At 36.0% G+C, this 12,082-nt stretch overlaps 1 protein-coding gene and 1 long non-coding RNA gene across 11 annotated transcripts in view; one reads left to right on the forward strand and one right to left on the reverse strand.

The window, feature by feature from the left end:
* The window catches only part of LOC137225332 (uncharacterized), a 195,385-nt gene that overhangs the window by 93,478 nt on the left and 89,825 nt on the right, over positions 1–12,082 (forward strand). For 6 of the 8 annotated variants that reach the window (XR_010943781.1, XR_010943782.1, XR_010943786.1 and 3 more), the window contains exons 4-5: positions 9,307–9,435; positions 11,603–11,730. The exons of 1 other annotated variant lie outside the window; for it this stretch is intronic. This is a non-coding gene — a long non-coding RNA (uncharacterized lncRNA). The remainder of the gene's footprint in view (positions 1–9,306; positions 9,436–11,602; positions 11,731–12,082) is intronic. One more of the 8 variants, XR_010943789.1, reaches the window with a different exon arrangement.
* SAMSN1 (SAM domain, SH3 domain and nuclear localization signals 1) overlaps positions 1,368–12,082 on the reverse strand; it is a 455,109-nt gene continuing 444,394 nt past the window's right edge. For all 3 annotated transcript variants that reach the window (XM_067739225.1, XM_067739226.1, XM_067739227.1), the window contains one exon: positions 1,368–2,221. In XM_067739225.1, the coding sequence (XP_067595326.1) occupies positions 2,019–2,221 (203 nt within the window). In that variant the 3' untranslated portion in view covers positions 1,368–2,018. The remainder of the gene's footprint in view (positions 2,222–12,082) is intronic.

Here is a 12,082-nt window from a genome sequence, read left to right on the forward strand (position 1 = left end):
CAACAGAGGTACAAGTTGCTATGGAAACACAAAGAGGGGAACACCAAAGGGAATCATGGAAGGCTTCACAGAGTTAAGTGACTTTGGTGGTGAGTCTCAAGACAGAAAACAGAGGGTGGCTTCTGGATATAGAAAATAGCAGGAGCCACTCCAGGAAAACAAGTAACATAAGAAAAGTTGCCAAGGGAATAGTGAATTCAGGGCTTGCAAGTAGATTATTTTGGCTGGAGAATGTAGAGTGAGAGTGGGAGAGGAAAGGTATGACTCATAGAGTAGGTTAAAAATTGTTGGGAAGGATTTTCTATATCCCTGAGGGTTTAAATATTATACTAAGACAATGAAAAACCATCAAAAAATTTTAGGCTGGGAAGTATGTGATTTAATTTTGTATTAGAAGCTCTTTCTGGAGATCATGTGGAGGATGGATTAGAAGGTAGGGCATTGACAGAATAGAAGTCAGTTGGAAAATTATTGCATCGTTTCACACATGAGATTATGAGGTTCCAAAGCAAGACAGCAACTATGGGAATAGATAGAAAGCCATGAATATGAAAGCATTTCTAGAGGTAGGATACATAGGGCTTGATTACTTATTGAATCTGTATGAAAAGGATACATGTGCGATGAAGCAAGAAATTATTTTCTGCTTTGGGTAACTGGCAAGAGGTTGGTACTGTTAAAGAGAGAGGTAGATTGGCAATAAAACAAGAGAGACAAATTTGCAGAGAAAACCAAGAATTTAGGTAAGTTGAGTTGAAGCTTCCTAGAGTGCAGTGGACTGAATTGTGCCTCCCTCCATCCCCTTAAATTCAGATGTTGAAGCTCTAAACCCCAGCGTATGGTATTTGGAGATGAGGTCTTTGGGAGATAATTAGGTTTAGATTAGGTCATGAGGGTGGGGACCTCATGATGGGATTAATGCCCTCATAAGAAGAAACACCAGAGAGCTTGCTGTCTCTCTCTGCCATGTTGGAGGCTATCTGCAAGCCAGGAAGAGAGGTCTGACCAGAACCCAACCATGCTGGCGACATGATCTTGGACTTCTATCTTCTGAAACTGTGAGAAATAAATTTCTATTGTTTAAGCCACTCAGTCTATGGTGTTTTGTTATGGCAGCCTGAGCTAATACATACAAGTATTTAGGAAGTTGGATAACACAGATCTGGGGTTCAGGAGAGAGACTGAGGTGAGGTAATTGATTTGGAAATTGTATATATATATATATATATATATATATATATATATATATATATATATATATATGTGAGAACTGACTATAAAACCTCGTCTGATAGGAGATATTTTGTCTAAATTTCTAAGATGAATATACTTTAAGTAACACTAGTTTGGAAAATACCAAATGCACATAGTTCTTTTTATTATTAAAATTAGGGTATTTCAAAATTAAAAATATTTACACTTAAAGATGAAAAATCTGTACAATTATTAAAATTAGTTTTACTAAATCAGAATTGACAATATATCATTATCTATACTTTCATACAGATAACAGTGAAGAAATCAACAAAAAATAATTACTAAAACTCCACTGTGGATCAGGATAAAATGTCTCCAGTATTAACTCACACTTTGATTGGACAATTAGTTAAACAGACACACGCTCTGTTACTATTCATTCAACAATATACACAAATTCAAAACTGGCAGGTATAAAAAAAGGAAGTTTTTTTTTTTTTTTGCAGAATTATTTTGCACTTATAAAATAAAGCCAAATAAGGCTTATGTCGCACATACCAAAAACTTAAGCTATCCTTTTTCTGACACAGGTAAGTGAAATATTAACACGTAGCATTTAAAATGATAAATATACATATTATTTACAATAATTGGGAACATTAGAGATATGAGCTTTTATGTACAATCATTCCTATTAAAACATTTTAACTTCAGGTTGTATCTGCAAATACTTCCCTTCCTCTCCTTTTTGATCTTTTATTGATAGCTCAAGAAGAGTTAAAATAGAACACATTTGTAGATGTAGAGTTGATAATATGTATTCAGTCGCTTGGCTCTGTGATAGTAATCTTCTGTACCATGTCGGACAGATTTTCAGACTCCAGATCTTCTTTACCATTATCTGAATTTTCTGATGAGATATAACAACCAGAGTCCCTTGGGCAGTCATCTAACTGTGACTTATTTAAGGAGATGTCTGGGCTTAAGAATAGGGACATGGATTCATTTTCTTGCTCCTGAATAGCTGTAAATGGAAAAGAGGGCAGCAGTTAGGCAAAGCCAAGAAAAGTTTTGTTCATATACTCATTCATCTTTGAGCTATTTTAACTGTTCCAAACTTGACGTCATTACAATTGAAAATTCTGTAAGTAAACAATATGTTTGTTTACTATAAAAGAGTAGTTTGAACTCCAATATTCAAACCACTGTTTTCTTAGAAGACAGTTTTCCCTTTGTTGCTCACTTGCAGTTTCACGGAGTTCATGTGAATGGCTTACATAAGTGAAGATCAATATGGACTCTCATTTTACATTAATAACAAGTTGCCAAAGAAAGCAGATTGCATCCACAGTGTGACTGATGCCTTGTCCAAATACTCCTTAAAGTAACATTAGAAGAAGTCATTTGTAGTTTAAATGTACATCCGAGTCAGTAGTGATCTTCTCGAACAGTTCTAGAATCATGATAATGTGGATTAATGAATAAAAAATCACTATGGGCAACAATGTACAATAGGATTTCAATAACCTGGAATTTAACTAATAAAACTTAAGAGTGTCCAGAATTTTCCTATGTTTGCATTCATCAGAAAAGTAGACGTAGAAACCAAGCTGCTTTTATTTTTTTTAATTTTTTGGCTGTGCCACATGGCTTGCGGGATATTAGTTCCCCCACCAAGGACTGAACCCGGGCCATGGCAGTGAAAGTACCGCACCAAATCCTAACCACTGAACCACCAGGGAATTCCCCAGGTTGCTTTTAGATAGAAACACTATGTCCATTGAATCTGCCTTTTATAGTTTGTCTGCTACTTCTTTGTTTATAGTTCTGAATAACAATTATTTATATTCAGAGTGGCAATTCTGTGTCATCAAGGCAGTATTCTGGATTCAACAGGCATTATCTTTTTAGAAAAAAAATTACATTAGCGATGTAACGAAAGATATTTCTAAAGAACCTAAGCAGCCCTATAGTTTTACTCTCCTCAAGAATATTAAGCATCAGTGTTCTCATTTTCAATGTGAAGTTTCCTTCTTTGTATTGCCTGACACCAGTAAACACATGTTTCTCTGTATCATGAGATGGGTTTCAAGGAAAGGAGATGGATCTTAGGCTACCACCTCTCAGCTGTATCAGCATGTTTTGCTATTTCCACTTCTAAACTTGGGGCTTCTCCACTTTGGAGATTTGAATAGCCCAACATTGGAAGAACATACATTTCAGGGTGGATTAAGACCTCTGCCTTCAGAGGCTATGCACTTCATCCCCTTCCAGTGAGAATAAAGTAAATCCAAACTTCAAAATCTTTGGAAGAAGGAATTTGTGTAATTGTATAATTTTCCTGTAATTTATCTTTTGGAAATCTACCCTTTATCTTGCTTACACATCTCCTGCTTTTAAATGCATTTTCTAGGCTTCGGATATCTTGCCAACATTAGTTTATGGTCCACTGTGTATCCAATTGTTATCAACCTCTATTACAAGAGAGAATTAAGCCCTGGTACCTCAGCACCCTTGTACATAATGAATTAAGTTCTTATCAATGTATCTACAATGGTACTAGTTATGTACCTTTCATGGAGGAATTGAGTCACTTAAATTATTTTCTGTATTATGTGGTTTATATGGGAAACACAAGTTGAGAAAGGTTGGAAAAAATGATAAAAATTTCTTAGTCCATTCATTTTCAAAATGAATCATAACAGTTCTTTTAACCTTTTCCTCAAAGTTTTCATTTGCAACGATGAAACCACATTTATGCCATTCTTCTTAATCTTCTCCACATTTGTCACAACTTTATTTAACTGTGGACTCAAGTAGCACAAATTTAAGTCTAGTGATGTTATAACTAGTTCTAGGTATAAGGACCTTTAACTTAATATACGCCTATTGTGATTGTTATTTTAAAATGTTAGCTATCATGAAGCATTTTCTCTTTATTAGTTATAATGACCTTCAGGTTTGGGGGCATCTACTTAATATTGACTAGTCTTTATGAGTATCAGTCATTCATTTTTGTTTCCAAGCCCTTCTTTTATGAAAAGGCAGCACTGAAATGAGACCTCATTCTTTAAGGAAAAGCTTTCTCCTCTTCCTTTGCTTTTCGGTCTTACTGCCATTGAAATGAAAGAGCCAGCCCTGTGTTCCATTAGCCAAGTGTTTCCGGAAAAGGCCAGAGGAATCAGTCTTTTTGCAATGCTTCTTGCCACATCAGCAGTGATCTCCATATTTGGAATGTGGTCCTGTTAGTCAGAATGGCTGTGGGGATAAGGCTGTATTTCCTCAGTTTATATTTGGGCCCATTGCCTCAACACAAAATTGAAAGGACTGAGTTCCTACCCACAGACTGACATCCTAAACATTTGGACTTGGCATAATGAAAACTGCTCCCAACACCGTGTTCTGTTTAGGTTGATTACTGATGGTGGGGCTCTCTTCAAGGTGTAAAACTTAGGTTTAAAGAACTCTGATTTCCAAAATTAGCTCTTTTCCTTTCAGAAACTAGATACTTAGTTTGTGATTTCATCCTCAGAAGCCGCTATACATTCACCTCAAAGAGTAACAAAGTAAACAATATATTTGTTTTTATTTCCACCTGAGAAATGCTGTATCACATTCTCCAAATTCTAGGAATGGTTTGTTTTCAATACAGTTTATTTATTGTAGAAACCTTTCATCTGCAATTTTTACGGAAAAAGGAAATAATTGCTCAGTATGAAAGTTATGCAGCACAGTAATTTACAGAACAGCAGTAATTTGCTAAATGATTTCCTAATGAAATGAAAACATGACTACGCCTCCTCAAAAGCTTCCTACTAGGCTTGCAGTAATTTCAGGCAGGTGATCGGCTGGAGACCCTCAACTGTAACTATAAAAAGAGAAGGCAGGTCAGTAAATTATATTATGGAAATGAAAGCTATCTAGCATTCAGTTTCTGTATTTGGAGGGTCAAGATTTTCCTCTTCTTGTTTTTTTTTTTTTCATCTTGACGCTAATGACTTAGGGATTGGCACAAACCTAGGTCTTCTGCTATGCGTGTTTTTCCAGCAGAGGAGATGAATTCACACTAATACCTCCACATGTTCTTTCTAAGTCATTTAGTCCCTTCATGTGGCCATGAAGCCAAGTAAAGCTAACTGACCTACCTAGAAATTGAAACTATAACCTTCATCAATTTTGTCCCATGGTCCAATCATCTGAGCTAACCAGGCAAGTAATACATTGGAATAAGAAACAGTTTGCCTACAAAATTACAGACTTGCCGTAGGGTATATGAGTGCATCTTTTTATACCAAAATATTTCTGATAATATGTTAAGTTAAAAAATTATTATATATAATTTTTCTATTACTAAAACTGTAAAAACTTAGAGATATCATATAATTCACAAATGAAAGTGTTAAAATTTTAGATAGAGTTCCTCTATATTTCTGGATCATATACATTTTATATTTTATTTTAATAAAGTACAAAAAAAAAAAATGGTACCATTTTTTAATAAAGCTCCTGAATGGTTTGCAAATATCCCCAAAGCGGTACATTTAAAAAATCTGGGTATATTGGAGAGTTAGTAAATAATTTGAAAAAGGGTATATCTTATTGCTACCAGCTAACAGCAGGCATAATAGGAGTACATAAAGCAGCCCCAAACAGTTCTGTACTTTATGTAATAAAAATAAAATAATTATGTTAACAAAAAATTATTTAGGAGGTATTTTGTCATAAAGAACTAATTTGAATACTAAAATACTTTATTTCTTACCAAAATTTTTATGGAATTGTATAAAGCCCATGGTTCAACATAAGATAGTCATCAATGGAGATAAAAAGTGGCATGGTGATTAGAACATAAGAGAGCTAATATAATTATTCATAAAATAAATATCCAGTTGTGACATTTAATTAATTAAGTATAGGCAATCTCAATTATACTAAACATGAAGAAAGCTTTAAGGAAATCAAACTAGATTCCTATTGCTGGGAAAAATTTCTCATGCCCTAAGGAGAAAAATTTGTCCTATATTCACGTATTAGAAAGTTAAAGATTTAATAAAAAAATGTAAACTACTAGTTTTTGCTTGACTTTCCCAGTTTTCTTTACCCAAATATTCCAGATTTTGACTTTACTATCTTGTTTTCCTTAGGTATGAAGCCTCTGTTCTTTAGGCCAAGTACAACATTATAAAATAATGCAATCCGGAGGGCACTGGAAAATAGCTGGCCAATGAAAGTGCTCCATAAACAATGTGTTTAATAAAAAGAATGTAATGTTTAGATTAATTAAAGGAAATATGAACTAAAGAAGATCAAGTAAGAAATTTGTTGAAATTCAAATGACGGTACCTCTTGAGTCTTTGTATTATCTTCCTCTTGTTCTCTAGCCTGGTACCATCTCCAAAGAGGAAAAACCAGGCTTAAAGCACATCTTAGGATGGCTCAAAATCTCATCCTCATTGGTAGCTCCATATGAGTCACTCAAACCAAAACTCAAGCACTCTCCAGATAACTATGGCTATATTTATTTGTCCAGAGGTAGCATTGTCCATGGAGGAACATTCAGTTACATGGTGTAACTCTTAATTATTTCTTATTCTATCTGTCCTTAAATTACCTGAATATTTTAATTTTCTATTTAGTGATGATTTGGTATTTATTTCATTTGAATACCTATCCACCTTTTGGAAAAACAACAAGAACAAACTGAAAATAGTAATGTCTTCACGGGAAACCAACCAGTTGCTGTCTTCCCGAGGCCATGAGAGAATATGGAGTTGAAATGACTCTCCCTGTTTGCAGATCTCTCTTTGCATCCTAGCATCGTACTCTCCTCTCTAATGAGATGTACCTCTTTTCACTTACACTCCCAACAACTTCCACTCCACTCTGCTGGCTCCTTCAGTAGGGTAGAGGCACACTCACTCAAGATCCAATCACTCAGCACCGACAGGGACAGCACCATTAGGCTGCCACTTCACTCAAGCACACAGTTCCATGAGAGGCTTTGGTCCCAGGAAATGTTTACCCGTGGTTGAGTTGTTGTCACATTGGACTATTTTGATAATGACCAAATAATATTAAAGGCTATTATTCTATTGCTAAATTAGGGACCTTGGAAAATCAATATCGTATTTCTTACAGGTTAAATTAATCCTGTTTACTTCACATGGTGAAAAAATAACCTAACTTCATTATTTTAAAATGTATTATTATTTGGCAAAAATAACATTACCTTGCATATTACTGATCTACAATTTGCTTTTATCATTTAATATGTTTCGGACATCGTCATGTCAGTAGGCATTTCATTCTCCTAATATTTTCCTACTATTTTATTGTTCACATATATCTTAATTTATTTATAACAAATTAATTACTGATGGAAGTTCACATTGGTTTTAGTTTTTAATGAAACTCCTCGTAGTTTAGCTAGTGTTTTTATGCATTTGTAGAAATTAATCAAATTCCTAAAACTGGAGTTTCTGCATAAAAAAGTATGCACATTTTAAACTTTGACAGTTTTTACATTATCTCCTTCTAGAAATGTACTCATTTACATACTTGCACACTCACATGCACACATGGTTAGCGTATACATAAAACGAATCTTGACAACACATATCAACACCCACCTGCCCGTTACAAAAACTTCTGTGTGTAAAGTGGGATTGAAGGGGACTTTAAGTTTTATAAACAGAAAAAAGTTTTGCTCACTATTTGCAGATCTCTTCACTCCCTCATTCAACATGTATGCATTCTACAAGCATCTGTTACCATCCACTCAATGCAAAGTGTGGTGCTAGGGGCTTTGGGAAGGTACATGGTAATAGAGAATTCGGTCTTGTTTGGCCAGGGTAAACACTACAAAGCCATTGCCTAGTACACAATCACAGTGCAATATAAAAACAAGTACAGGAATGCCCTACATGTACAGACATTATAAGTGACTGAGGTGAAAATTCTATGAACTCTTTCCTCTGGAGATTGTTCTCTGGTTGAAGTACAAAATGTTTCTATTTCATTTTATTGTTCTTTGTATTATACAGAATATGGCATCTAACATAATTTCAATCTTAGGGGGTAAAACCAAAAAAATCTGAAGAAAGTAAATTTCATGAAGCAAAATTTCTATGCCTAGAAATAGATATTAAATGCATATTTATAAATACATAAATGTAAAATGCCTGGGTGCCTTCTCCGTCTCTGTGGATAGTTAGCATATATTTTCTTAAAGGCCCCACATTTCTTGAATCTAGATCCAAATCATACGGCAAGTGGGTTGGAAACGCCAGGCATGCATGTCAGGGGCTAATGCACCAGGCTACCCTGGCACACTGTCAGGCCAACTGCTGGACTGCTGCTTGGCATAGCTACAAGCCTCCCCTGCTGGCAGCTCATGTTCCAGGCTCCTGGCTGGGCCTTGCCATTTGCCCTGTATCGTTTGGGGCAGGGAGGCAGGCAGGAAGACACAACTGGGGATAGCTGAGCAATGAGGGGCTGCTGTGACCACAGCTGGTGCTGACAGCCTGGCACACAACCCACCCTCCCCCTTCCTCCTCACTGAACACTGCAAACAAAGGTTGCAGGTAGTAACCTCCAATATGTTATAGACAGATTCTAGTATAGTCTGTTTATTCTGTTACTAAGTTGTTTTTGGTTTCCAACTTAAATTTTAATTATCCCTCTGTTATGGGGAAAACAAGATATTTCCATCTCCTGTTTTCCCCAAGGACAATAGTACACATTCTCATAGACACACTTTTAAGACACATCAAAGTGCTTCTAAATGTAGGAAAAGAGAAACAAGTTCAGAATAAAAAGAGCTGTTTAACTATAAACAGCAGTTACCTCTCTTATTATTTTAAAGAGCCATTTCTCAGCAAGGCAAAGGGGTTTTGAAGGTTGTGTTTATGGAAAAACACACACACATATATTCTCTATTCTCTTTTTTCCTTGCTGGGAATATTTACTCAAAGTAAACAAACAATTTTAAAATTCAGAAGATAAATAGAGAAAATCCAATGTGCACAAAATAAACAGATTGTGCTCTTTTGCTCCTTCAAGAGCTGAGTACTTCACCCTAATTTTTCTTCTTCTTCTAACCTCATCTAGATTCCCAGCTGAAGGAGCCAGTAGCCTAATTCTGCTCAGTTCTAATGCAACTTGAGAACAAATTCAGAATATCTCTGTATTGGTCTTGCCTGGGATTGCAGAACCCAAAGTCGTTATTCTACTCCAGAGGTAATACTGTGATCAGCCCTAACACCACTGGCCAGCCCTATTGTCAGCTTCTTGGAGAAGCAACTTTACCTCCTATCAAGTAGTGACCTAAAAAAGTTTAATCCGGTTAACATTTTCAAGGTCAGAGTGGGTACAATGCTATCTATTTTGGCCTAAGAGAACAGGGAAATTGCTTGCTCTAAGTCTTAGATTTCTGTTTGTCCCTGTTCCATCCCCCATCCTCTTGGTCCCTCTAGATGTATTAAAGGCTCACATGGAGCTTGTGGTCTTTTCTACCTAATCTCAAAGCTTTAACTCCTGCCCTCAAAACAGGGGCCCACTCTGCTCAATTTTTACATTGAATGATAAGCAAAGCAAAACTTTCCAGTTTCCAACCTAAGAAGCAAAGAAACTCTAAACTAGGAATTTATTGACATTCCCCCAAACTGACATTATTCAGTGATCAAAATAAAATGCATACATAAAATCCTGGCCAATTTGCATACCTCATTCTTAAACACACACAAAAAGCTAACTATTTTTAACCTATGACTATGACATGCATTTGTTTTTAATAACGTCTCAGTTTTATACAACCATACGTTCAAGGTCTTTATCATTCAAGGTACATGAAGGTTGTGCATTTAATCTTTAGCATGGTTGTAGAAGATATGATTCACAGAGTAGAGAATAGATAAAAATAAGCACGCAGCAGCATGGTGCCGAATCATCAGAACTCAGCCTCTTATCAACAAATAGAAGTCATTCTTCTTTATTTCTTGAGCAAAGCAGTTTCATATAAGATAAATAGCTTTCAGTCAGAATAGCCTAACATGCAATATGCATCTTTTTGACATGTATATTCTAATACTACCTTAGACCGGTAAGATTAAAGGAAGAAAAATCTCAGGGTTGTATGTTGACAACAAACACTGGTCGAATCTACATTTTGTCCATTTTTCATCTCCCAGAATTTGACTCAGTGTGGGTATGTTTGTACATTACTGGATATTATTAAATGATCAACCTCTAGTGACCTTCAAGTACTGTTTTCTGAAGTTTTATAAAGAGAAATAATTCAGGGAATTTTTACTTTTTTAGGTCAAACATGGAAAGTCACATCATGCTTTGGAGATACTGTCTTTTGTTTTCAGAGACCAGGGCGTAGCAGAATGTATTTCTAATAGATTTAGGAGACTGGGTTCTAGGTATGTGACCTTGAGAAGGCTACTTATCTACTTTAGTTTTAGTTTCCCCGTCTTGTATAGGAAGAATTTGGGTCAGACGGTTTTGAAAATTACACCTAGCTCTAATATGGTATCATCCATAAGTTATTCTTTTGTTAACATGGAAAGTAGATGGGTGATGAGGGAGGCCTTCAGTGGCCCATGCCTTTGGCACTGGACTGAGCTTCCCTCTGTGGGTCTCTGCTGAGCGCACTTGTCTGGCTGAAAGCCCTGTTTCCCATGGCTCTCAGGTCCCTTCATTCACAAATCTTGTTTCAATGAGGCCATAGTAGCCTTTCACCTTTCAGGGCGTCATGCTGTCGCAAAGTTTCCGTTCTCACTTAAATATTAACTTCCACTTTCTGAGATGGAAAACTGAACTGAAGCTCTTGGGAAAATTGACCAAGCAGTAGAAAACTTGAATTTTCAAATAGTCACTGTTCTATTCATATTTACCAGTTTGTATGTGTGGAAGAAAGAACTTGGATTTTTAGAGTAGACTGCCTTTGATTAAAACTCCAACTCTGCTACTAACCTAGCTGTTTGGCCTCTTTGAAATTCATCTCTGAAATATGTTCTCATCTATAAAATAGGCAAAATACCTACATGGATGTTATTGTAGTCGAAAGCAATTATTTACAAGTGCTCAAAAAATACTCTTCTTCCTCCCTCTACTTCAGCATCAACTTATTTCGGAGAGCATTGACAATGACACTGAAAATTATCAATTACAAGAAATCTACAGAATCCATTTCTTAGCATAATATTGCTTAGTGAGGACCCATGTTCTGAAATGATGAGATGTGAAAGAAACTGCCTCATTTCCTTTGACGATATTGCTATACCAGTTTACACTGATCAGTTTTGTTTTGGCTTGTACTTTTGAGTAAATAGGCTACTTTCTTAAGTTTGACCTGTGTCTGCCTCTGTGACCCGATTCCTCTCTCTTCTGCACCTCCTAGCCTCCACAACTTCAAAGAATGCATACAAACTCCCAGGCCAAAGGATGAAATCAATTTTGCGGGTGTCAAATTAGTGATGCATGTGAAAACTCTTTGAACAGGATGAGGATCTGTGCAAACTCAAGACAGTAAGTAAGGATTAAGTAAGGTACAGTTTCTAAAAAAGTAAATTAATTCTCACTAGATAAAAGGCCAGTGTATAATACACATGTGCAGTTCAACTATGCCATTTTGTGAGGCATATGAGGGAGGATATAGAAAAGCTCACGAAGGGACAGTCAGGAGACCTGGGTCCTAAATAGAACTTTCCTCTTTACTCTCAGCCTGGGCTGTGTAAGAAAGTATAACATAGCATCACAAACACTGGTCCTAGCTTTCTAATTCACTAAGTGCGTGAGCTTGGACAAGTTGCTTATCTTCTCAATTTCTCATTATAAAAATAGGGATGATACTAGCTCACAGAGCTGTGGAGAGCATTAA

Source organism: Pseudorca crassidens, chromosome 5 (assembly GCF_039906515.1).
Source record: "Pseudorca crassidens isolate mPseCra1 chromosome 5, mPseCra1.hap1, whole genome shotgun sequence".
Lineage (NCBI taxonomy): Eukaryota > Metazoa > Chordata > Mammalia > Artiodactyla > Delphinidae > Pseudorca > Pseudorca crassidens.